Source organism: Eucalyptus grandis, chromosome 8, assembly GCF_016545825.1.
Source record: "Eucalyptus grandis isolate ANBG69807.140 chromosome 8, ASM1654582v1, whole genome shotgun sequence".
Taxonomy (NCBI): Eukaryota; Viridiplantae; Streptophyta; class Magnoliopsida; order Myrtales; family Myrtaceae; genus Eucalyptus; species Eucalyptus grandis.
The window spans coordinates 72680792-72703827 of NC_052619.1; the positions used below are offsets into that span (position 1 = coordinate 72680792).

Genomic DNA, 23036 nt, shown 5'->3' on the forward strand with positions numbered 1-23036 from the left:
TGTGTTCCGGGAAGTAAATGGTATCACTCTCTATGTTCTCAAGCGAAGTAAAACGGAAGCTGCTTTTTGTAAATAGCCTTTGTGGATTGTTGACACTTAAATTTTGGTGACCCAATCATTCATTTATAGAAAATTATGGATTAATTTTTAACCCTTACACAAAAATATTAGAATTAAATTGCATAACATATGATTTTAGGAGCATTTACTTTTTATTATTGCATTGGACCGGTGATGGATGGATTTGAATTGATTTTTGAGCTTTAAGTTAACGAGTTGGACTAAGGCCATGGAGAGAGGGAATTGGCCTAAGCCCGTTGTTCTTGATAACCGAAAATTGACTTATGATGAATGGTGATTTGATATTTTCAAAAAAGATTCGTATTATCCTTCCAATATTCAGTAAATTTTGCATATGTTTATGCGATATATACACTAAAGAATATATTTTGCAACAGAAGGGAAGATTTCGGATGAAATATTGAAAGTAAGAGTGAAAATAAAAAAGACACAAGCATGCGAACATGGAAAATTTAGGTCGGCAACAATCTTTGCAGAATATGTACTTTCATGGTTATTTCAGGAAGTGAATGTGAGGAAGACGGGACACGGTCAATTCTGAGGATAGTGGGAGGAATTCGGTCCATGAAAAAATAGCAAAAAAGAAGGAAATTGTATCTATTGCCGTGGATACGGGTTTGCAAAGAGGAAAAGAGATCTTGCTTCTTTCCTTGGAGGGCACCGCATCGCTTGGTGTATAAAAGGCGGTCCTTTCTTTTGTCTAAAGAGGGGCGCCACAATTCCGAGGGAGAGCCCGTTCATTCACGAAAAAAGAGAGGAAAGCGTGAGAGGCAGAGAGAGAAGCGACTGCCCTAACTCAGATTCTTTTACAAAATTTCTCTCCTTCCATCACCACATTCACGCCTCTGCCCCCTTTTTCTTCGAGCAAATCACAGACTCCACTATATTATTTTTACAATTCCTCATGATTATGGATGGTCGCGCGGACTATCCATGATCTGACCATCACTACTTGGACACCACCAGTAGAGAGAGACACGTCCCTTGGCGAAGTCAGCTGCGACCACGTGCTCCAGCGAGCGCCTGAACCGCCCATCAAGACATCGAGCCCCTTGGCGAACCTGTTGTTCCCGACGTGCCAAGCCGACACCAAGCCCTGCCGCGACGTTGACGCTCGTTGCCCCTTTGAGCCGCAATGCCCTGACGTGCTTGAAAAACAGAGCCCCGATGACGAGCTGTTGCCTCCTTGCACCGTTGCCGAATTTTCAACGACGATCACTTTAGGTCGCCTATTAACAACTCTTTCCTCTAGTTTTTCAACATCCGTGGCGTCACAACAAGTGCAACCTTCATCGACGATTTCCATTGACATCTGGCTCATGTGCGACGTCGAGCATCATTAAGAAACTGAATCTGATCGTGGAAAGATTTTCAGAACGTCCAGTAGACTCCAAGTGATGATCGTGGAATCAGTAGGGGCGTGGTCAAAATAAAAGTGTTCTTGGTGGCTTCCTGCAGCTCTTCCCCTGCGTTCGAGATCTTCTTACAACACTGGAGAAACGCTCGCTCTCGCGCTTATCTTTCCGTTTGCAGGTTTACCAAATTGGAGCAATTAATTTTTAAACTGCAGCATAGTCGCAGCATCTCACCTGTCCACAAGCATTGCCACCGTTCACCGTCAGTGGAGCTGGCTATGATCTCAGGCCAGAACTTCTTGTTTCCGAAGGTGAATCTATCAAACTTGATTAGCCATTAACAAGTAATCCTAATGTGGGTGGATTTGGTCAAGGAGATGCGGAAATAGTACTTCAAGATTCATTACGTGTCCAAGGCATATTGTTCTTCTTGGCATATGTTATTTTGGCACAAATATTTTTGGTTTTTAAGAAGAAACGGTTTGAGAAGGTTCAAATGAATTTCTAGATTAGCGGATTTCCAATATCAAATTTGTAAAAAGAATCAAATTTTGTTGTCATCTATCGAGCCGATTCCATTGAGTTTACTTGCGAAATTAGGTAATTATCTTATCTAAATTTGATTTGGATATTTTATTGTCTAATATATGTCTATCTCCAATTAGGATTTATCTCTTGATTCGCAACCGCATATAATCTTTGATTCTATCTATAAGGCTTTAGATGGAATTTATTGATTTCGTAGGAATCTATAAATTGATATTTTGATCTTTAAGGCTTAAGATCAATTTATTGATTTTATTCACGAAATTTCAAATGATTAGGTTTTGTTCCCATGTTTGAATTGATTGGATACTAGTTGATGAGAGTTACTTCGGAAAAAAAAAAAACGAAAGTCAAATTCATTTGGACTATTTTCTCAATTCCAATAAAATGCAACTGGATCTATAATAATTCATCTAATTGGTTAGATCAAATTAGTTAGGTCTAAAATAAGATTATCCCTTTTATATGATCTCCTACAGATATCCACATATAGATACATTGACTTTCCATTTCCTACATCTACCTCGATTCCGATCTATTTGAAAATTGCTATAATTTATTTACCCATATATTTACGCATACATAAAAGCTACGTTGAAAGGAAACTACCATATTCTACTAAATAGATATACCCTCATGGATTGAATGGTTTAAATATTTTGATTGCTTTATTTATCCTAAAAATACAAAAAAGATTGCATTGATAGAATAGTTAGATACCTTTATAATTATATTAGAATGCATATTTAGATGATATCTAGGTTAGATAATATATTTGAATTAAATTGCATGTTGAGATATCTTTCTAAGTTAAGATAGGATTTAATTAGTCTATTTCTTAACTTAAAGTAGATAATATCTCACTTTAGGTAGATTTTTAATTTTAGCAACTTTTAATTATGAACTTTAATAAAAGATAAAAAAAAAAAATATCATGTGCATGTCATATAGAATTAGGTTCATAAAATGCATGCCATTTAGTGATTGTTGCTAACTCCATTTAATTAAAAATTTTCTGTCATTAGAATTATGCCATTGGGTTAAATTGCATTGCACGTATTTTAGATTTCATTAAATAAGAGAAAATCCTAAAAAAATTGAGTGACTTTCTGTTAATTAGAATCATATCTAGGACTGTTGATGTGAATTTTGAGTTTAACATTACAAATGTTTTTGTTGCTACATGGTAAGTCCTGTAATTTATTTATTACTTTCTTAGGTGTTAAATTGGTAGTTTGTACATCGGGATGTTGGTAGTTTGTACATCGGCATGGTCACCTCACATGTTAGAAAATTATATTAAAATTAATTGAAGTTGCTTGCAAAATATTTTTTTGGAATAAAAGAGAAAAAATCTTGAAATGGCATTAGAGAAATCTAGCGTAATCAAGTCTCCAAACTCACTAAAGTAAATCTCCCATTACTTTACTTGAGTTTCTAATCGACCCACTAACAATAGATTAATGACGACTTTTAATTAAAAAATCACTTGCACATTAAGAACTTGAACTTAGGCCATGAATTAGTATGGGTTTGGGAAAGCTCGAGCTAAGTTTAAACTTAGTAATCAATTAGCCAAACCTTAGGTAGTGCACCCAAGGTTAGGTCACGACATGGATGATGACTAAGAGGCTTTATATTATCTCAATTTCCACTTGTGTTTCCACCTACCTACAAGAATTTCTCATGTCGAGGTGTTCTCCTATCGACGATTAGTAGTTACTGATTAGGCAATGCTTTTTACCATAACTAGTATGGCGCTTTCGCTGTGCTCGTTCTCAATTATTTGCCTGGCAATGCTCAATTAGTTTCATCTTCCCAAGTTTTTTTTTTGGTTGGATTCATCTTCCCAAGTTTGCTTTTGCGCATTTAGTACCTTTTCACGCTTCCAAAGTCGTTTGAAAGGTCAAAACATATGCAGGTGGTGTCATTACTCTTAAACATAAAAAAGATTGTTTATCAGAGCATATGAACGTAAAAGAGGAATCTTTTTTGGGTCTGAAATAGACTCCTTTAGTCATAACATCTTATAAGAAAAACAATTTTGAAAAGCAAACAGAAAGGATACAGGAAGTTATGCTGGGGAAACTCCGAACTGCAAAGCTCTTTTCATAGCTGAAATGTTGCCAAATTTGAACCTTAATGAGATTCTTTGCACTTCTATTTCAAGAAAAGCTAGCAGAACTGACTGAAGAAGATTAACAACAACACTTTAGAGAGGGGAAATTGCTGCATGTAAAACCATTTTCTCGAAACTTAGATGCTGTTCTGTTTTCCAAAAGAATTTATAGGAAGTTAGGAACGTCCTCCAAACTACTAAATGCTTCATTTCCCTCGATATAAGTTCTATTTATGCTATTTGGAGGGTTTCTTTCGAATGAAGTTGATGCTTGTCCAAGATATTTAATGATCTTATCTCTGTGAACTGTTAACAGACGATTGGTTCCCTTTATTTATGGGCTGCGCACCTTGCCTGCCCCAGCCAGATGACGCTCCTCTCTGGGGTCACTCCTCTCTATAGATCAAGCCTTTTGTATGCAGGACCTGCAAGCATGGTTCGGGAATGGGTTGTAATTTCGTTCTTCACTTGGTTTGGCGGGATCGCAATGGCTTAAATCTGCTTTTCTTTCGCAGTTTGTTCCTTTCCAGTTGTTCTCATTTTTATTTTTTGCTATCTGTCTGTCAAACTAGTATTATCTTTTAAGTGTTCGGTGATAACTTAGGATGGTTTGTTTGTGCATTTAGTTCCTTTTGACACTTAAGAACTTGTTTGAAAGTCATGCAGGTGGTGTCATTACTCTTAACAAAAAAGATTATTTATCTGAGCATCATGATTTATCTTTTCTATTTTGGGTCTAAAATAGACTCCTCGAGTCATACAGGGAGTTATGCTGGTGTAACTCCAAACTGCAAAGCTTCTTCCTTAGCTGAAATGTTTGGCAAATTTGAACCTTACGGAGGTTCTTTGTTCTTCTGTTTCAAGAGACGATAGTAGAACTGACCCTAAAAAACTAACAAGAACACTTAGAAGGGAAAGTGGTGCATGTAAAACCATTTTGTTGAAACTCAGTTGAATGGTCTGTTTTCTGACAGAATTTAAAGGAAGTTGGGAACAAAGTCCTCCAAGATCTTCAATGATCTTATCTTAGTGAACTTTTAACATACGATTGGTTCCCTTTATTTTTGTGCTGCAAATCTTTCCAGCCCCACGTGGGGTCCATTTGTTTTTGCTGTATTATGCTATGTTGTGCATGTTGATACTTTCAGGACTTTGACTATCTATATGATCCACTCAATGAGATGGCGGGTGTGTTTGTTCTGGCTCAAATACTCTGATGCATTCTTTTTTGACAGGCTTTCCATCGCTACCAGTGCAGCAAGAATGGTCAATGTTTATTCCTCTTTTCCTTTGTTACGCTTCACCATCTGCAAAGTTTCGGGCTCTCTTCAGGCATATGCTGTTGGATTATAATGTCTCAGTGCTGCTGGTTTTTCAACTGATGTTCCTCTGTTCTGTTTTCTTTTTATGGTTTATTTTTCTTGCTAAGTTGGTTATATTATGCAGCTGGTATTTTTGTAATTTAGGAAGTGAAATAGCACGTTCAGATGCAGTTATATGCTGCACATGTGTGAGTGGTTTGTAAGCAGTTATTGTTTTTGTTTAAGTTGTCCTGTACTTGACAGTTTCCTTTGAGAGAAAACTGATGTACGCAAGTTTGTGTTCTGTTTTCTCTGTGCTTCTCTTCCTCATTCGAAATATATAGCTTCTGGTTTTCTGTTTCTAGTTTACTGTTTTGATCAGTAACAACATATGCGTTCAAGAGACAAGGGCATCCCACTTCATTGATATGGCAAAAAGTGCATCCAAAGCACGAAGTCCCATCTAATGCAGTGTGGCTCTGCGCAGCCATCTGTGTTCTACTTGGAATTCCAACGTTTCAAAGTGAATGGAGTCTTGACTGCCATAACTTCCATATTCACGATAAGATGGGTTGGAGGATACGCAGTCCCGATATTCGTGAGGATGGTCATGGAAGAGAAGAATTTCAAGCCCAAGCCATTTTACTTGGGCAAAGCAAGTACAACTATCTGTTTGATAGCAATTTTGTGGATATGTTATACCTGCTCGGTGTTTCTTCAGCCGACTCTGTGTCCCATTACTTGGGACACATTCAAGTATGCACCGGTTGCTTAAGGTGCGGGTTTAGGTATGATAATGCTTTGGTGGGTGTTTGATGCCTAAAGATGGTTTCAGGACCTGTTAGGAACATTGATGCACAGAACGGAAATTAATGATTCGATTCTCTTGTATCCTATGTTACACGATGGTTGCCCCTAGAATAATTTGAAAAAAATTCTATCATGTTTCTGCCTCAGGCATATGTCATGAGCTGGACCTGAGCAGGTCTTAAACTGCTCATGAGGGAAACAGAGGGAGAACCTCCCTGGGGAGAGTGACCCCTTACGCCCCTCCTAGGTCGGGATCCGGGCCTGGATAAAGATTCTGGCCCCATTGGCTGACCCGGCCACTCCTTTACAGGAGAGGGCAGCCACGTCTGATCCCCGCGACGCCTTCCCCCAGGGATATGTCATGAGCATTTGTACTTGATACCTTCTTTGTGCAAGACATAGCCACTTAGTTAACATACCAAAAATTTCAAAAAAGCATGAAAGCTCGAATTTGTTCATAGCGTAGAACTATATTTCCTATCTTCACATCACTCAGCATTCCATCATACATCTTAAGTCAATCGGTGAGAAAGTTTGAGAGTTGATGTAACTGCGGAATATCATCCCTGGTGCATCGTATCAAGTTTTATCATCAATATATTAATCCATACATAAAAGATTATTGTCTGCCAGGGCTCGACATACTTATAACCAACCTCAGTCTGCGGCACCATAGGAAACCTTGCTCTATTGTAATATTACACTAGAACAACGAATTAATCCTCGGTTGAGTGGCGTACCATGTCAAAGAAATATATATGGGAGCCAATTCTCCACGGCTGTAGAAGCCGAGCTTCTAGATCCGACGGGGATGGCCCCTTATCAACCTAGGGTGGAGCTCGATGCCACGTCAGTTGATGCTATTAAAGGGAGAAATCTGTGATTTTGTCGCTTTCCATTCTTTTAACCATAGACTGAAGCTCGAATTCTTAGCCACTACATCAGCAGACACCTCTTTATTGTCAACTAGCTTCATTGCATATCTTTCAAACTCATCTAGTCTATCTCGAAAAAAAGCCAGGTTGTTTGGGTCGCTCTCCCTCTTGATTTTGTCCAGCCACTCCTTTGCTTCCTCCACCCTTGCCCAAAAGCAAGGGTCTTGGGTCAAGCTTGCATACCTGGTTCTCGCATTGCCCAGTTTCTCGGTAACAACTCTCTTGGTCCACCATTGATCGAAAATTTTGTATCTCCTCTCTCTTCCATTGCTTATGTAGTGGCCTTTTCTAAGGTGCATCCCCAACCGATAATACTCCGCGATGTCCAATGGCTCCACAAGAAGCTTATAGAACTGTGACGATTTGACCCATTTTGAGCTTCTGTGAAAATCGTGTGGGAGCTCTTTCTTGTCCAACATGCGTATGACCTCGTCCCAAAAGGCCGCAAGCTTGAACCGATTCATGTTTACGTGGAACTCTCTCTTTGAGGCCCCCCTCTGCTTGAAAGAATCATAGTATCCTCTTTGCTTGTCGAACTTGTCGCAATAAGTTTTATAACACTCCATCTCTGTCCCATAAGGAGTGATTTTGGATAGCTTAATAGCTAAATTGGCGGCGTTTAGGTTTGGGTGGCGTCCCATTTGCCTCGCCATTGTCAAGCAATCTTTTGCTAGTGCACTGAATGCCTGCAAAGTAGAGGATCAAACAACTTTTAAAATCAATGGAATTGCACCCGAGAATAAAAAGCCTAGATTGATACAATTACATATCGCGATGACTTGATAATCTAAGGTGCCGTGTCCCTACCTGTTGAGATGTCCCCAAGGAGTTCAAAGTCATCAAAAGACTTGCTTCATAGCTTGATTCAGAGAGACCTCCTTCCATGAAGCTTTTGATTAAAGATTGACGAGTAAGTCTCTCAACATACCATCCATACTTAAGGTGCTCCTCAATGACACAACTTGGAGAGCTTGTCCTTAGCATCAAATGCATCATCTTGTTGACAGATACAGCGTTGTCCAAACAAATCGTGCCATTGTTTGAACAAAACAAGTAATTCCCTAAGGGCCAAAACAACCTCCCTCCCAAGCCTTCCCCTACCTTCGCCAGGCGCTCCATGTCGGCCATAGTGAAGGAAAATAACCAAGCTTTGTCTTCTTCAATTAATTGGAGATTAGTGAAATTCATAGAATTCAGTGACATCATAGATGTGTACCAGAATCTTATGAGGGCTTGCCACTGGGGAGTCAAAACAAGTGATTGGTTGAGAGATAACATCGGCATTATATCGTGCGTCAACACAATGTTGCAGAAGCTGCCACCCCATCTTTCGCGGATGATTGCTTGGGAAAGTGACTCATTGCCGAGGAAAGGAGAGCCGAAACCAATGCAAAAGACCGACATGAGTGGGAAGATGGATTTTAGCTGGGAGAGTAGCCAAAGAGCTGTGAGGAATGCGACCGATCCTCCTATGGAATGGCCTGTGATCACTATTGACTTGGTTTCAACCAGCAAGTTATGAATCTGCATCCATATATAAGATTTCCTGAGATCTAGTTAAATGCTTCCTGAAAACATCTCGATTACAACGCTTCAAAAGCTTTAATGAAAAATTAAATTTGACCAAATCATGTTAGACTATAAGAGTTATGGGAATAGACCGGATAGAAAATCATTGGTCATACTGCAATTGTTAAACTTGTGGAACTGTTTATTATGCTATTAGAACAACACTAACACGTTCAACAAAATATGTTAAGTGTGCAAATATGTTTTAACACGTGTATAGAATGTATTTATATGTATGGCTTTTGTATTTGAATAAATCTTATGAGAAGAGTACCATTCATGACCAGCAGATCTGTCTCATGAACGGTTCGGTTTGACATTACTCCAAACCAAAATCATCGGATTCACAATAATTCAAAATTTGGTCCTAGAGGTTATCATGGACTAAACGGGCCGTGAGACCCGTTGCCCAAGGTTGGTCAACATTGACAGGCCCGAAGGACAATATCGCGGGCCTGAGCTTGGCCAGCTCACTTCGGACAGCCCATGCCTTAATAAAATTAAATATTTTAATCGTGGGAAAGAAAGAAAGTTTACAAATGAAAAGGAAAAGGGTTGGCGGAGGGTGGCATGCTAAGCCCAGACTAACGTTATCTTTTCTTGACTGTCTGATCGTTGTGGGGTACCTTTTTTTTCTTTTCTAAATTTAGCAAAGATGCTATCATGAATATAATAAAGAAAAGTTGCAATTGGCCTGGCTTTGAACATCCGAGCGTGTGGCTTGGTAAATCGAACCGAAGTGCATGGATAATTTGTGTCATTTTATCTTCTTTTTATTGATGATTAAACTAGCATTAGGTGAGCACAAAACTTCGAGCCTATGAAAAAGCCTAGAGAACTTTATTGATTAGTTAAGGGTATCGGTGATGATTTTTCCTGAAATAGTCATTCGAATATTCAATTTTACTACTTTTAAGTTAAATTACTATATGAGAATGGCGATTAGTAACTTGACATTTATACATACCTATAAGAAAATTACAATGATAGAGAATAATTACATAGCAAATTTGAGCTATTTTACTATGCTATTTTTTAATCACTAAGGCTCCATTTTTTTATGGCTAATAATTTTAAAGAAACGTTTTTTGGATTTTCTAGCACTCATTTAACGGAAAATGAATTAATCAAGGAAAACGGTTTCTACTATAAAAAAAAATACCTTCAAAAATGAAGAAAATGTTTTCCACTTTTCAAAAAGTGAAATATTTTCCATAACTTTTCCACTTCACTTTCTTTCACCAAACAATTTTTCTTTTATTTTTATGTTTTCTTTTTCTTTTTTAAAATTTGAATTTTTTTCTTTTCTTTCTTTTCTTCTTATTCTTCTTCTTCTTCTTCTTCCTTAGACTTAGTCGGTCGTCGGCTATGGCGACAATTGACAATCAGCCTTTGGCGAGCTCCAGCCTTGTCTGATTTGGCAAAGCCGAGCTCGGATCTCGCCAAATTTGGTGAGTTGGGCGGGACTTAGACGTCACTCGATTAGGCAAGGCGAAGCCTTGTCAACCTAGGGCGAAGCCTCATAGGCCTAGGGCGAGGCTAAAGCTTGCCAATGGTCGGGCGTTGTCGTAGCTAATGATTGGCTAAGGTGAAGGAAGAAGAAGAAAAAAGAAAGAAAAGCAAAAAAAAAAAAAAAATGAAAGAAAAAAAGAAAACGCAAAATCAAGAAAAAGGAAAGGAAAAAATTAAAAATTGAAAAATCGATTAGAAAATAATAAAAATTATTGAAATTGAGTGCATGCAAGAAAAGATTTTCTTTAACAAACAACGGAAAATATTTTCTAGTTCATATTTAAAGTTCAGTCGAATATTGAAAAAACATGGTTATTTTCCTGAAAAGTGATTTCCTTGAAAACAATTTTAGGAAAATGCCACATTTTTCATAAAATGAATAGAGCTAAAGTGCTAAAATTTTCACCTTAAGAATTCTATAGGTAAATCACTCAATATAAGAGTAAATTATGAGATAATTGTGAATATGTCACAATTGTGCAAGTATAAGATCCGTAAAACGACCAAAAAGAAAGATTAACCATAAGTATAATGAACCTTACAAAAGCTTTAGATAATTCAATAAATTTATGATGAGAGCTGTAAGCGATGTAAAATTTAACTTCATAGAGGAGTCAATAGAGCAGATGGGCAATAGAAGTTGCCAACCTCGTCTCGAAAAGAGGGAGTCTGGTGACGAAGGAAGAGTTGGAGCACCCCGGAGTGGACCATGGCCGGCTCCTCGCGATCGAAACGGTAATTCAACTGCGCGAACAGCCCGTGGCCGGCCGCATCCAGCGACACCAGCATGCCGTAGTTCGGATCCCAACCGAGCACCGGCAGCTCTTGGACGCCTGAGAATGCCACGTACCCCACGCCCCCGACTTGCTCCACCACAAAGGCACCACACCCCATCGCGTTCGCAGTGCTGCACAGCCTCCACGCCTCCTTCAGCAGCGGCGTCGAAGCCAGGAAAGTCCCCAACATCTCGCTCGTCTCAAACCTTTCCAAAACGACGAAGAAAGAGGAAAAGAAAATAAGGAAAAAGAAGAAGAAGCAAAAATGTTAAAGGAAGAAACGGAGTAGCAGCTGGAAACATGGAAACTCCGGAAATCGAGGTGAGCAGGAGAAGGGAGTAGGCTGTTACGATGAAGCTTCGGTGTCCATGGTTTCCTCTTTTGCCGGTGGAGTGGGAAGTGAAATGGAATATTAACCCTGGGTTTGTATCGTCTGAAGGATGGCGGCCTTGTCAAGTGGATCAAGTCGTGGGAGTGGGGTGCTGAGTCGGAGACCCGCCAGGACTGTTGGCCAGGCCTGCCAGTCGGATCTTCCTGAAGATGGGGCTTCGATGTCCAGAGACAAGGAATGGAACTCGCAGACGAAAGACGGGAGAGAAATAATGGAGAACGCGAAGGAGGTCGTCGTCCAGTAGAGAGAAGGAGAATGTGTCCCCTAAGAAAAGCAGAGGGAGAGGAAGGGCAAGCTGACCTGGTGGTCCAAGTGCATCCAATATTTTTTTGGGCTTTGCAAGCATAATAGTCCTTAGGATAATGTGAGAATAATAATACATTGTAAGTAAAAAAAATTTGAAGTAGTAGATCAATAATATATAATTATTTATGATTTGATTTTTTGTGATCTAGAATAAACTGTTATTCTCATAGTACATTAAATAATATCACGTAATTATATCTCTATTTTCTCAATCATCTAAAGTCATAACTCGATGATCATGGTATGGAATGGATGGGGACATCATGGTTTATAGATATATGGTTAATAAACAATAGTTGCGCACCATATTCACTTATGAGTTTAGTAATAAAGAGTGCTCTACTCTCTCTCTCTTTTTTTTTTTTTTTTTTGTCAAATGTCTAATAATTAATTTACTTTCGACTCACATAATTTCCAAATATTTGAGGTATTACCTAACGAAGTGAAATTATTGATCAGAATACATAATGCGAAAAAATAAATATTTATGGAAGAGAAAAATATTTTGGGAGATCCAACTATTCGTCAAAAACCTTCCGTAGCTGAGGGCATAACTATAATTTCTTTAGCCAACGCGACGACATATTTATCACGTTCTCTATTCCTGTATGAGATTCGGGAGACGAGCTGGTATGGTCGTCGAAGTACATTTCTGCAAGTCCCGCTTTGTCACTAATTTTCTTTTGAAGCATTATACGGTCGCGAGAGATGCTTTTTCTTGTACCTTTCTCTGGCCGCTCTTGTAACTCTATTTAAGCGCCGTCTCTGCGTCTTCCTTTTTATACGCAGATCATAGAAAATGAGTTTTGTAATGAATAATGCTAGCCATAGCGAAATTGATTTCACAAAGTTGGCAATGGATCGATGTGTTAAATTGGTTTGTTTATTTGAGTGTCAACTCGCAACTTCCTACGTTGGTCACTTCTTTCTTTTTTCTTTTTTGGTCTGAACGTTGGTCACTTCTCGCCGCGCACTTTTCTTTCCCTTTCTTCTTCTTCCGAAGACTTCCTCCCGAAGACTTCCTCCTTTCACTCCGCTGGAGACGACAACAGATTCGAGGTCCACCAGGGTCGGGTAGGCAATGGACGAGGCGAAGGTGGAGACGAAGGCGGTGGCGTGATTCGTCGACGCGGCAGAGGTCCTCGAGCTCCTGGCCAACGCCGGCACTGAGGCGGAGGGCGTGAGAGGAGTTGAACGGGAGGTGGCGGCACTGGAGGTTGGAGAAGAAGCGGGCGAAGGTGGAGGCAGAGATGGAGGCAACGTGCGGAGGCGGCGGCGTCTTGGAAGCGAGAGAGCATTTTGAAAAAAAAAAAAAAAAGTGGGTCTGTTCTTTGTGTCAGAAAACGGAGAAGAGAGGAGAGAGGGTGAAAGGAGGAAGAAGAGGAAGGCAAGAGCAAAAAAGAAGAAAGACGAAAGAAAAGTAGAAATATTAGTCAAAAAGAGAGAGGATGCAAGGTTTCTAACGTGGGCCCAAAATGACACGTTTCAGACATTGAGGACTTGTGTAATACTGAGATGTCTATCACTTTTGCACCGACTGTCTTCTTGTGACATGAAGAAGCAGCCGAAGAAATTATCATCACCCTCATGGGATGGGTGTTGTTCGGGTTCCGTCAAATCCGGGGGAATTGAAGCAGGGACAGAACCCGGATTCGAAGGCCAACAAAGCAGGCCGATGGAGAGAGTTGAAGCGGGAGCTCAGAGACACTGGGGACCATTTGTATGTCATTTTGCTGTTTGTTCGGGAACTTTCTCTGTGAAAAGAAGAAGGGAAATGCAGCTCATGAAAGTTTAATGGAAACTCTTCACAAGTTTGCCTGTGAACCACTTTGACGCGTGTTACATAAATTACCTTACATTATTTACCAAGTGTTTGTGTCGTTTTATCCATGTTCCTTTTCCCACTTACGTTTTTGCCTTAACCCCTGTTTTCCTCTGGTCTATAAATGGTGGTGACGTGTTTTATGTGCTACCATCGGATTTGATGACTTCATTCACAAGCAAAGATGCGCCCTTCCTCATGTCATATGCATCCTCTCCACGTGCTCCATTTTGATTTACTACGAGAATAATAACCCGACATGATTTACAAATTTTTGAATGAGTGAACTCCACAATAATTTATAATTCTTTGTTGTTATTATTTTTTGTAATCCAAATTATGGTAGATTAAAGACCATTGCTCAAATATTTTTCATTTTTTATGATTAAGAGCACTGATTTATCCGAGAGAAAAGTGGGTATGTATTTGACCATGAGTCGGGGGACGTTTTCGAAACGGGAGACGAGCTAACATGGTTGCCAAATTATATTTCTGCAACTCCAGTTTTAGATATTCCTTTTCTTTTGGAGCACCATGCTCAAGAGAGTTGCTTTTGCTCGTACCATTCTCTGGCTGCTCTTGCAACTCTATCTAGCGCCCTCTCTCCCTCAACTCTTTTGTACGTGGATCTTAGAAAATTAAGTTTTCTGACGAGAAATGCTAGTCATAGTAGAATTGATTTTACACAACTGGCATACAAATTATTGTGTTAAATTTGATTTGTTTATTTGCTACATGGGTTCAAGATTGGCCATGCTTTGCATATTTGATTGTGCTTCATTGGCTTCATTGACTCCACTAAATATGTTTTTTTGCCAATTATTACGTAAATTAATCTTTGATTGACTAATTTGACCCTATTAAATTTTCGTTTTCACAATCACTAAGCTAAATTCCCATCAATTTGACTGTGATGTTACGTGCTAATTTTGAAAAAGTTTCAGGTAATGTTTTGCGAAACAATAAAGATAAATTCAAAGGTAGATAAATGGCCATATAAGGTCATTTTCGAAATAATTTCGAAAACAAGTCATTTTTATCCTTTTTGTCTTCTTCCTTCTCCAGCGACTGATTAGAGCCGAAGTCTGGCAAACGCATCCTAATTAAACAGAAGTGAGATATAGACAGCGTACCCCAGTCACGTTGCTTTTGCATTGGGATTTGTTGGAGTGGAGAGTGGACAGCATTTTCTTTTTTTCTTTTTTTTTTCTTTTAACTTTTTTTACGACTAAAAAGGCTACACTTTTTCTGCACATGAACTCCAAATCAGGTTTCGACCAAAAAATGAAAAAAACTCCAAATCAGGGGCTTGCGTCTGTTGCCATTCGTGGACCAACGGCTTCCTACGGCTGGTCGGCTAGGCTACACCAGCCCCCATTCGGATGAGCAACGACGGATTTCTCCGATTGCTTGACTGGGATGGGTGATGCCAGATTTGGAGGTCTCCACACTGGATGAACAACGATGCAGCCGACCGTGAGCCACATTGGAAGGGGTGGAGATTTCGATGGGATGGCGCCGTCTATTCCTCCCGGTCCTCCCCGCCGTGCTTCCTTCGCTAGGATCACGCTCCTTTCCAGCCTCCGTCTCGGCTCGCCTTTGTACCTGCCAATTGCTCTTCGGCAATATTTTGGCATCCGCCAGGGCCTCGCCACAGCGGGTGAAGGTGGCTGTGGCCTTACCCGCCCTGGGAGGCCGACTTCGCCTACAGCCAGGAAGGCCATGATGAGGCTAACAAGGGCGAAAAAGGGAAAAAAAAGGAAAAAAATAATAAAATTTAAAAAAATTATTATTAAAAAATTATTTATGTTAGTATCAATTGGACGGTGTCCACATAAACACTACTCGATCAAATATGGTTAGATGGACTAAATTGATACAATTGTTAAAGGATTAAGATTGAATTGACAAAATAAAATAAAAATGTTTAAGATTAAATTGATACAATTGTAATAGATTTATAACTTTATTTTTTGTGATTCTCCCATTTTATTGGGTATAAAGTGAAGTTGGTGAAGAACAATGTTATGATATGAAATTTAAATACAAACCAATGAAATACCTCGCAATGTGATGATTCCTGGCATAAACATATCTGCTTCAAGAGTTGAGGATGATTCCAAGTTGTCCTTTAGAAGTGAGTATTGAGCCTCCGGCTTTAACACCAAAAAATGGAATGAGTTGTAGGATGCTTTGGATATTTGTATTATGATATGTAAATTTAGGGTTTTTAGTGATATAATAAAATATTAAATATATTTTCATAATGGACATAATTCGGAGTTTTTTTTTTAAATAGTATTAATCCTATTTTAACATTATCCAAAATATAAAATGTAGGCATAGATGATTTAGAACATCAAATAATGCGCATTCTTTTAAGGGAAGAAGCTATAAGAAAAATCTCAAATCATGTCTATAGTGACATATTTACCTTGATTTTTTTTTGTGACGCCAAAAACTTCAAATTATGCCAATTGAGATAAATTTACCTTAAACTTTTTCTTGTAATTTAATAACTCCCAAAACTTATATCGATGTAATGCATTTACCATCTATTAATGTTTCATTAAATGATTTTTTAGCCAAAACAATAATGTTTTATAAGCCGGGAATCTTGATATTTTTACCCTCTGTCAAGGTTTCACTAATGAACCCATTAAGTAAAGTTGCCTAATTATGTTTCACGGACCCAAGAAGATGGCCGAATCATCATGAAAACAATGTGACATCTTGTATGCCTCCAATATAATCTAGCAATCGAAGCCATTGCACGAATATTCGTGAATTATATGACGTCGATTGATTTATTTCCCCTATTTCAAACGTGGAATAGGATTTTGTATAAAAAGTTCCACCATTACACACGGAAGGAGACATTTTATCAATAGGATCGATTAATTTAGAAAGATGGTATGCTTACGTGGAGATTACAAATTAAGTTCGGACGACATTCTTATTATGGTTAAAAAAAATTGATTACTTGTATAAGTCTCGACGTGCTAGTTACGAATTTCACTTCTTAGACTTCTCATGCATGATGCGTCTTCTAATATTATTTAATAATTGACTGGTTCGAATTTTAATTTTGCTATATTAGTGATACCCTCCTCCATTAATCATGTTAAGACGGATCCGTTTGGTAGATTTTATTAATTGACCGAGAAAAAGCAAGAGACTATCTTGAGTAAGATTGCAAGATGCATCTTCTAATCATAATAGGCCAATAAAACGTGAGGACCATTAAGGTTAATTGCAAGCAAAAATATAAAGGTTTTCTGGCAGGCGGTCAGGGGCACGAACATTCAAACAGGTTAAGCAGGGCATCATTACAAGTAAGCCAAAATTCAATCTATGATATTGAAAAATTCGTCCATTCAATCGATTACTTGAGGCCTCGAGTTTAATCGAGAAAACTATTTTTAATTTGTGGGAAAATTACAAGGTAAAATGCATATTTGAAATGATTTACGTGGAAATAGACATACAACTGATGATGTATTTGCAGTATAATTCCGGAAAATAGACTTCCCGCTTAGAAAGAAAGAGCGCTCGGATATACACCTGAACCGAAACCTTATTTGCTGTCTTGACTCTGTGTCTCAACTAAAAGTCACAGTCCACAACTGATGGTCTAAAGTTCTACAAGGTGAGTGGATGTGTGCAAAAAGGAGATTAAGAAAGGGTTCTTTCCCTTCAGTCTCATTCCTGCCTGGAATCTATCACAATCCCACTTTATTAACTCCACTAACATTATAGTAGGAATGTTGCATATTCCCGAATCGCTAGAAATCTCCTTTCGATCAATCGTTGTCTACAGGAGGAAAATCTTGTCGCCACCCAAGTTCACAAGGACAGGATCAATTATAGCATTTAATTATGCAGTTTTCGTACTACACGTGAAATCTGCATAATTCGATAATTTAATTGCAGTCGGTCTGCGAGTCCCCTTCCAGGAAAGTCTCTCCTTCAGTCTAAGTCAATGACTAACTTCAGACATATTTAAAAGCAAATTAGGTGATTGCCAAGTGTACCATTACAAACGATTTGCTGAGACCAGGGGACCTAGTAATATATGCAACCGGGACCACTCCACTTGTAAATTATTAACTCAAGGAAGAAGATAAGTAGGCAATAATTGTTCTATTACACAGTGGACGGAAAATTAATAATAAATAGCACTAAGCCATAGAAATGGTAATTCTTGGGGATAACGCTGTATAAAATAGTAAGATTCACCGTCTAGGGAATAGTCTGGTGTTGGCCATTATATTAGTACTTATCTGGATTGATCTGCCCTCGGGAAGGTCGCGAGGAAGTAAACTACTTTAAGTCATTTTTAAACGATGCATCGCATTGCCTTCTTAGAATGACAGTAACGACAAACAATGAAGAACAATTACAAATTATAAGATTGTTCATGTTCCTATAAGTTAAGGAGAATTACCATACATGAGGATAATTTATAAGGACATATAATTTGAAATCAATTATTGAGGACTATTAGCAATATTAGAATATTTAATTGATTCCGCATATTTCTCAGGATTAGGCATATATCTCCTTTGGTAGAGCATATTCTTGATTAATTATATTTGATATTATATTATTTTATTACCTTAGATAATTATCTCATATAGTGTATATATAGGCTCACGTATTCCTCATTACTACATATTGAAATTTATAGAAAATTTTTTATTCATCTCTTCTACATTTTTCTTAACTTGAAATCAGATGCACTCCAGAAATTTCCCCAATCTTTCTACTTTATCATTCTCAGCTTTGCATTCGACGCAAACCTAGTAAAATAAATCCACCTGATAGTGTTCACCCAAATATCTCATTCGTGTTTGACCAACTACCATGGTGTGTTACAACATCGGCGATGTTGAGCTTTTCTTTTTCCACTTAGGTATTTTTGACGCTACAAAGACACATCTTCCCACAATAACCCTTGCTTAGTAGTGCCCACTTGTTGTAGTCACGCTAGCCTTATTGGCCACGTACTATCTTCGCAGCAAAGTCGACTACAAAAGGAAACATGTTCGTTTTAAATGCCTCTGATTCTTGACTTTTCACTTCTTGTTTCGAGAAACCAACACCATCACCAAACTCATAGTTGTCAAACGAGCAACATACTGAAATCTTCTCATCAACGGAAGCTTGGAGCCATCACACGCCACTTCATCTCAGATACGTTGAGCTTATTTTAATTGAAGATTTTTGTGACGTTTGGATTATCATCAAAATCAAGTCGATTCATTTCAATTCATCTTGTGTTTGAGGGGATATTAGTAATATTATGTTAAATTAATTTCGCATATCTCTCAGGAATATGCATATATGTCTTTTGATAGATCATATCATTTGATTGATTATATTTCCTTAGATACCATTTCATATAGTCTATAAATACGTTCATGTATTCATCATTACTACATATCGAAATATACATAAAATTCTCTATTCCTCCCTTCTGCATTTTTCTTAACTAGGACGATTACCAAGGATCGCCCATTATCCTCATGGGAATCGAAAAAATCGAGAGACGAAAGCAGCATCTTCTGCTTCAATTCATCAATGGAAGCATGACGTGTTCGAGAGCTTCAGACGAATTAAAACTAGGAAGACCTTCGCAGCCCACTTTTTCACGCTCTGGGGATCTACTATTCTGGGGACAATGACAAAGTGGAGATATAGATCTAGCCCAAGCTGCTTGATTCGATTCGCCAACTCCAGGTTTTCCCTCGTCATGTTCATCAATAACTAAGATGGCTCGCGGTGATGTCTGAACATGCTAGCGGAGATCCTTGAATGCAACTAGAGGTTCAGAGATCATCTGGTGTCGCCTAAAGCCGACGACACCATCTGAGCCAATCACGACGCTGCACGAATCGCAGTGTCAAGGATCTAAAAGGGACAGAGATGGCCGCCGACAGGGCGTCATGGGTCGGTGATTGGGTGACAACAGGGGACGCAACGACGTTTGGCGATAGCACAGCGAGGTGAGGCGATGCCAATGGCAGTTTGACAGGCGGCGGCGGAAGGTAACGGTGAGGTCGTGTTGAGGACAATGGTGCAAAGGTGGAGGGGAAGACTGAAGAATTTATGTTATCCATGTTATATTCGCATATTTATCAAATATTGTATGAGATATTAAAAATCACGTCATTATCATATCCGACCTCAATTCTGTTTAACGAAAAAGTCCAAGTAACCAAAAGCAGCCTAAGTGTGCAGTATTTTCATGTTAGATTAATCACTTTATATAAAGGTATATTATTAGTTGTACGTGCAAATAAGCCATGATTGTGCAAGTTTACAACCCTTAAAATAGAAAAATAAACCACAAGTATTACCAGCCTCACGAGAGCTTTAGATAATCCAAGAAATTTAGGGTTAAGTACCCAAAAAAAAGTCCTAAACTTTTTTGCACTAGGGCTAATTCAGTTTTAGATTTTTAAATTGTATCAATTAAATTCTAATTTGTCAATGTAATCTATCTGGTCAATTTTAGCCAAAAATTGTTGATATAGACACAGCCGATGTGACGTACTAATAAAGACACGGACGAATTTTAAAATTTTAAAATGTTTTTATGAATTTTTTCTGTCTTTTTATTTTTGGACTTTTAGAGAAGATTCAATAAAGCAAATGATAGGCAATAGAAATTGCTAACCTGGCCTTGAAAATCATTGCGCGAATGACGATGAAGGAAGGGGTGAAGCAATCCGGAGTGGACCACGACCGGCTCCTCGCATGTGCGGATGACTTTCCTGACTTCAACGGCGCGAACAACCCGTGGCCTGCCGCCTCCAGCGGCACAAGCATGCCGCAGTTCGGATCCCAACCAAGCACCGGCAGCTCTTGGACGCCTGAGAATGCCACATACCCCCTCGCCCCCGCCTTGCTCCACCACGAAGGCACCACACCCCATCGCGTTCGCAGTGCTGCACACCCTCCATGACTCCTTCGGCAGCGCTGCGAACGCGACGCTCGTCTCAAGCCTTTCCAAGACAACAAAAAAAAAAAACAGAGCAAAAATGTTGAAGGAAGAAACGTAGTTGTAGCTGGAAACATGGAAACGCCGGAAATCAAGGTGAGCAGGAGAGGGGAGTAGGCTCTTAGGATGAAGCTTCGGTGTCCATGATTTCCGCAACATCTGGAAACGTGCATTTACAGAGTTAACCTCGGCATGATATCGCGCGTCATAGACGTGTACCAGAATCTGATGAGGGCCTGCCACTAGGGAGTCGGAACAAGTGATTGGTTGAGAGATAAACCTCGGCATGATATCATGTGTAGACACAATGTTGCGGAAGCTGCCACCCCAACTTTCGCAAGGGATGGCTCGGGAAAGCAACTCGTTGCCGGGGAAAGGAGAGCCGGAACCGATGAATAGGACCGAGATAGGTGAGAAGATCGATTTGAGGTAGGAGAGAAGCCAAAGAGCTGTGAGGACGGCGGCTGATCCTCCTATGGAGTGGCCCGTGATCACAATCATACAGTATTTCGAACTTCGGATCCAGAGGCTTACGGAATCTCGACATACTGGCGCGGGGACATCTCAGGAACGGCGAAAATCGCTAACCTGGCTCTGGAGATCAGCACGGATGATAATGAAGGAAGAGGTGAAGCACTCCGGAGTGGTTTATGACTGGCCCCTGGCCGTCGCAATGGCTTTTCAACAGCGCAAACAGCCCGTGGCCTGCTGCATCTAGCGGGGCCAGGATGCTGCAGTTCGGATCCCAACCGAGCACCGGCAGATCTTGGATACCAGAGAATGCCATGTACCCCACGCCCCCGACTTGCTCCACCAGGAAGGCACCACGCCCCATCGCGTTCGCGGTGCTGCACAGCCTCCACGCCTCCTTCGGCAGCGGCGTCGAAGCCAAGAAAGTCCCCAATATCTCGCTGGTCTCGAGCCTTTCCGAAACAAGACGAAAAGATGAATAAATAAAAGAAGAAGAAGATAAAGTTGAGGAAGAAGGGAGGAGGAGAAGGGAGGATTCTTTACGATGCAGCTTCGGTGTCCATGACGATAAAGATCGATCCGGGCAAGGCGGAATCAATATCAAATATCAACTCTGCTTTGCTTTGCACTGGAATGATCCCGATCCCAGCTCATGTGTCGGGGCCATTTATGCTCCCACGTCGTCAAATTGCAATACTACCCTTCCCTTCATTAGCTGCAAAACTGTGGTACCGATTGATGTACTCGCGTTTTGGGCCAGTTAATGGATCGAGCACTATCGGAAGGAATGAATATTAATTAATTTGCTCCCGACTCGAAACTGAGATAAAGTATTTTGTAATATGGTTTTTCAAATGCTTCTGGGAGGATTTTGGGTTAGGTTCTTTAACTATGAAAGCCACGACTTGATTTTTTTTTTTTTTTCGGTTTATAATGCAGAACTATAACACCACGTGATATGCGATTTATGTGCACCTGAAAGCCTTAGATAATAGCAATGTCTAGGTTTGAATTTTAAGACGAAAATCCCAAACTAATACATTGATGACAAACGGAAGTAAAACTCTAAATTAGTACACCTGGCATCTATCACGTATCATCTAACTCCACAATTCGATAGTAAAATTTAACTAAAATTAACGAAAGATGGTAAAGTAGATTATATTAGTTTAGTTAGTAGCAGACCCATTAAAAATGAGTCACTTATATCTTGAAAAGAGTACTTGAATGGGTTTAAAAATTAAAAGCCTAAAATAAATGGGTTTTAAATGAGTTGGACTTAGAACCCATTTTCAACGGAAGGCTCACTCTCTCTTTCCTATTTAACCTTATAGAAATATTTTGTTATAAAAATCAAAATTATAATTATTTTTTATATTTCCTTTTCCTTTTCTTTTTCTTTCCTTTTTTTCTTTCTCTTCTTCTATCTTCCTTAGCTAGTGGTTGGCACGGCGACGATCGACAATTGGCCAAGTGAGGCTCAAGCTCATTGGCATCAAGGGGAGCTCAAGCTCGCTATCGTTGGGCAACCTGGCGAGGCTCGAGCTCGTTGGCGTTAGGCAAGCCTTGAGCTCACCTATGGCTGGTCACTAACCATCGTTGTGGCTACTTGACCAGCCAAAGAACAAGAAAAAGAAAAGAAAAATTGAAAATTTTATCTCAAAAAAGTAAAATAAAAAATAAAAAATATTTTTAAATATTTTTAAAATAATTATAAACTTGATTTCTTTAAAAATAAAAATAAAAATATTAAAAGGAGTTATGAAGGAAATTTTAATCATATTTTCATGCCAAATGACGGAAAATATTTTCTAATTTATATTCAGATTTTAGGCAAAAACCAAAAAATATTATAATTTTCTTGAAAAAAATACTTTTTGGAAAATATTTTCTAAGAAACAAACTGAGGCTTATTTTTTAAAAATAATTATAAATTTTTTAAATTAGATTTATATTTGTGTGAAAGTGTTTTAGCAATACCATTTTTTTTTTAAATCATAAAAATAAGTTTTTGGTTTAGTTAAATGAATCGGATA

The 23036-nt window shown here is 39.0% G+C and overlaps 2 protein-coding genes across 4 annotated transcripts; both read right to left on the reverse strand.

The window, feature by feature from the left end:
* Positions 1–7062: 7062 nt before the first annotated feature.
* LOC120287524 (lipase-like PAD4) lies at positions 7063–8266 on the reverse strand. Its single transcript, XM_039300336.1, has 2 exons — positions 7955–8266; positions 7063–7833 (listed from the first exon to the last, which is right to left on the reverse strand). Exons 1-2 carry the CDS (start codon positions 8264–8266, stop codon positions 7063–7065), a joined length of 1083 nt encoding a protein of 360 aa, XP_039156270.1.
* A 7284-nt stretch (positions 8267–15550) lies between these two features.
* LOC104416014 lies at positions 15551–21755 on the reverse strand. 3 transcript variants are annotated; one of them, XM_039298905.1, is made up of 4 exons: positions 21544–21755; positions 21118–21452; positions 20206–21002; positions 15551–15679 (listed from the first exon to the last, which is right to left on the reverse strand). In XM_039298905.1, exons 3-4 carry the CDS (start codon positions 20815–20817, stop codon positions 15563–15565), a joined length of 729 nt encoding a protein of 242 aa, XP_039154839.1. In that variant the 5' UTR covers positions 20818–21002; positions 21118–21452; positions 21544–21755; the 3' UTR covers positions 15551–15562. The 3 variants fall into 3 exon arrangements, with proteins under 3 accessions (XP_039154839.1, XP_039154840.1, XP_039154838.1); XM_039298906.1 differs by having other exon boundaries at positions 20206–20765; positions 20810–21452; positions 21544–21754; XM_039298904.1 differs by having other exon boundaries at positions 20206–21452; positions 21544–21754.
* Between the last annotated feature and the right edge of the window lie 1281 nt (positions 21756–23036).

What these genes read in the sequence shown, in the direction of transcription:
- LOC104416014 (XM_039298904.1), bottom strand. Translation starts at nt 21,030, where the DNA reads ATGATTGTGATCACGGGCCACTCCATAGGAGGATCAGCCGCCGTCCTC. An exon ending in GCAATGATTTTCAAGGCCAG is followed by an intron (nt 15,680 to 20,205) that starts GTTAGCAATTTC and finishes TTGGTGTTAAAG; the next exon opens with CCGGAGGCTCAATACTCACT.
- LOC120287524 (XM_039300336.1), bottom strand. Translation starts at nt 8,266, where the DNA reads ATGGAGCGCCTGGCGAAGGTAGGGGAAGGCTTGGGAGGGAGGTTGTTT. An exon ending in CCTTGGGGACATCTCAACAG is followed by an intron (nt 7,834 to 7,954) that starts GTAGGGACACGG and finishes TCTACTTTGCAG; the next exon opens with GCATTCAGTGCACTAGCAAA.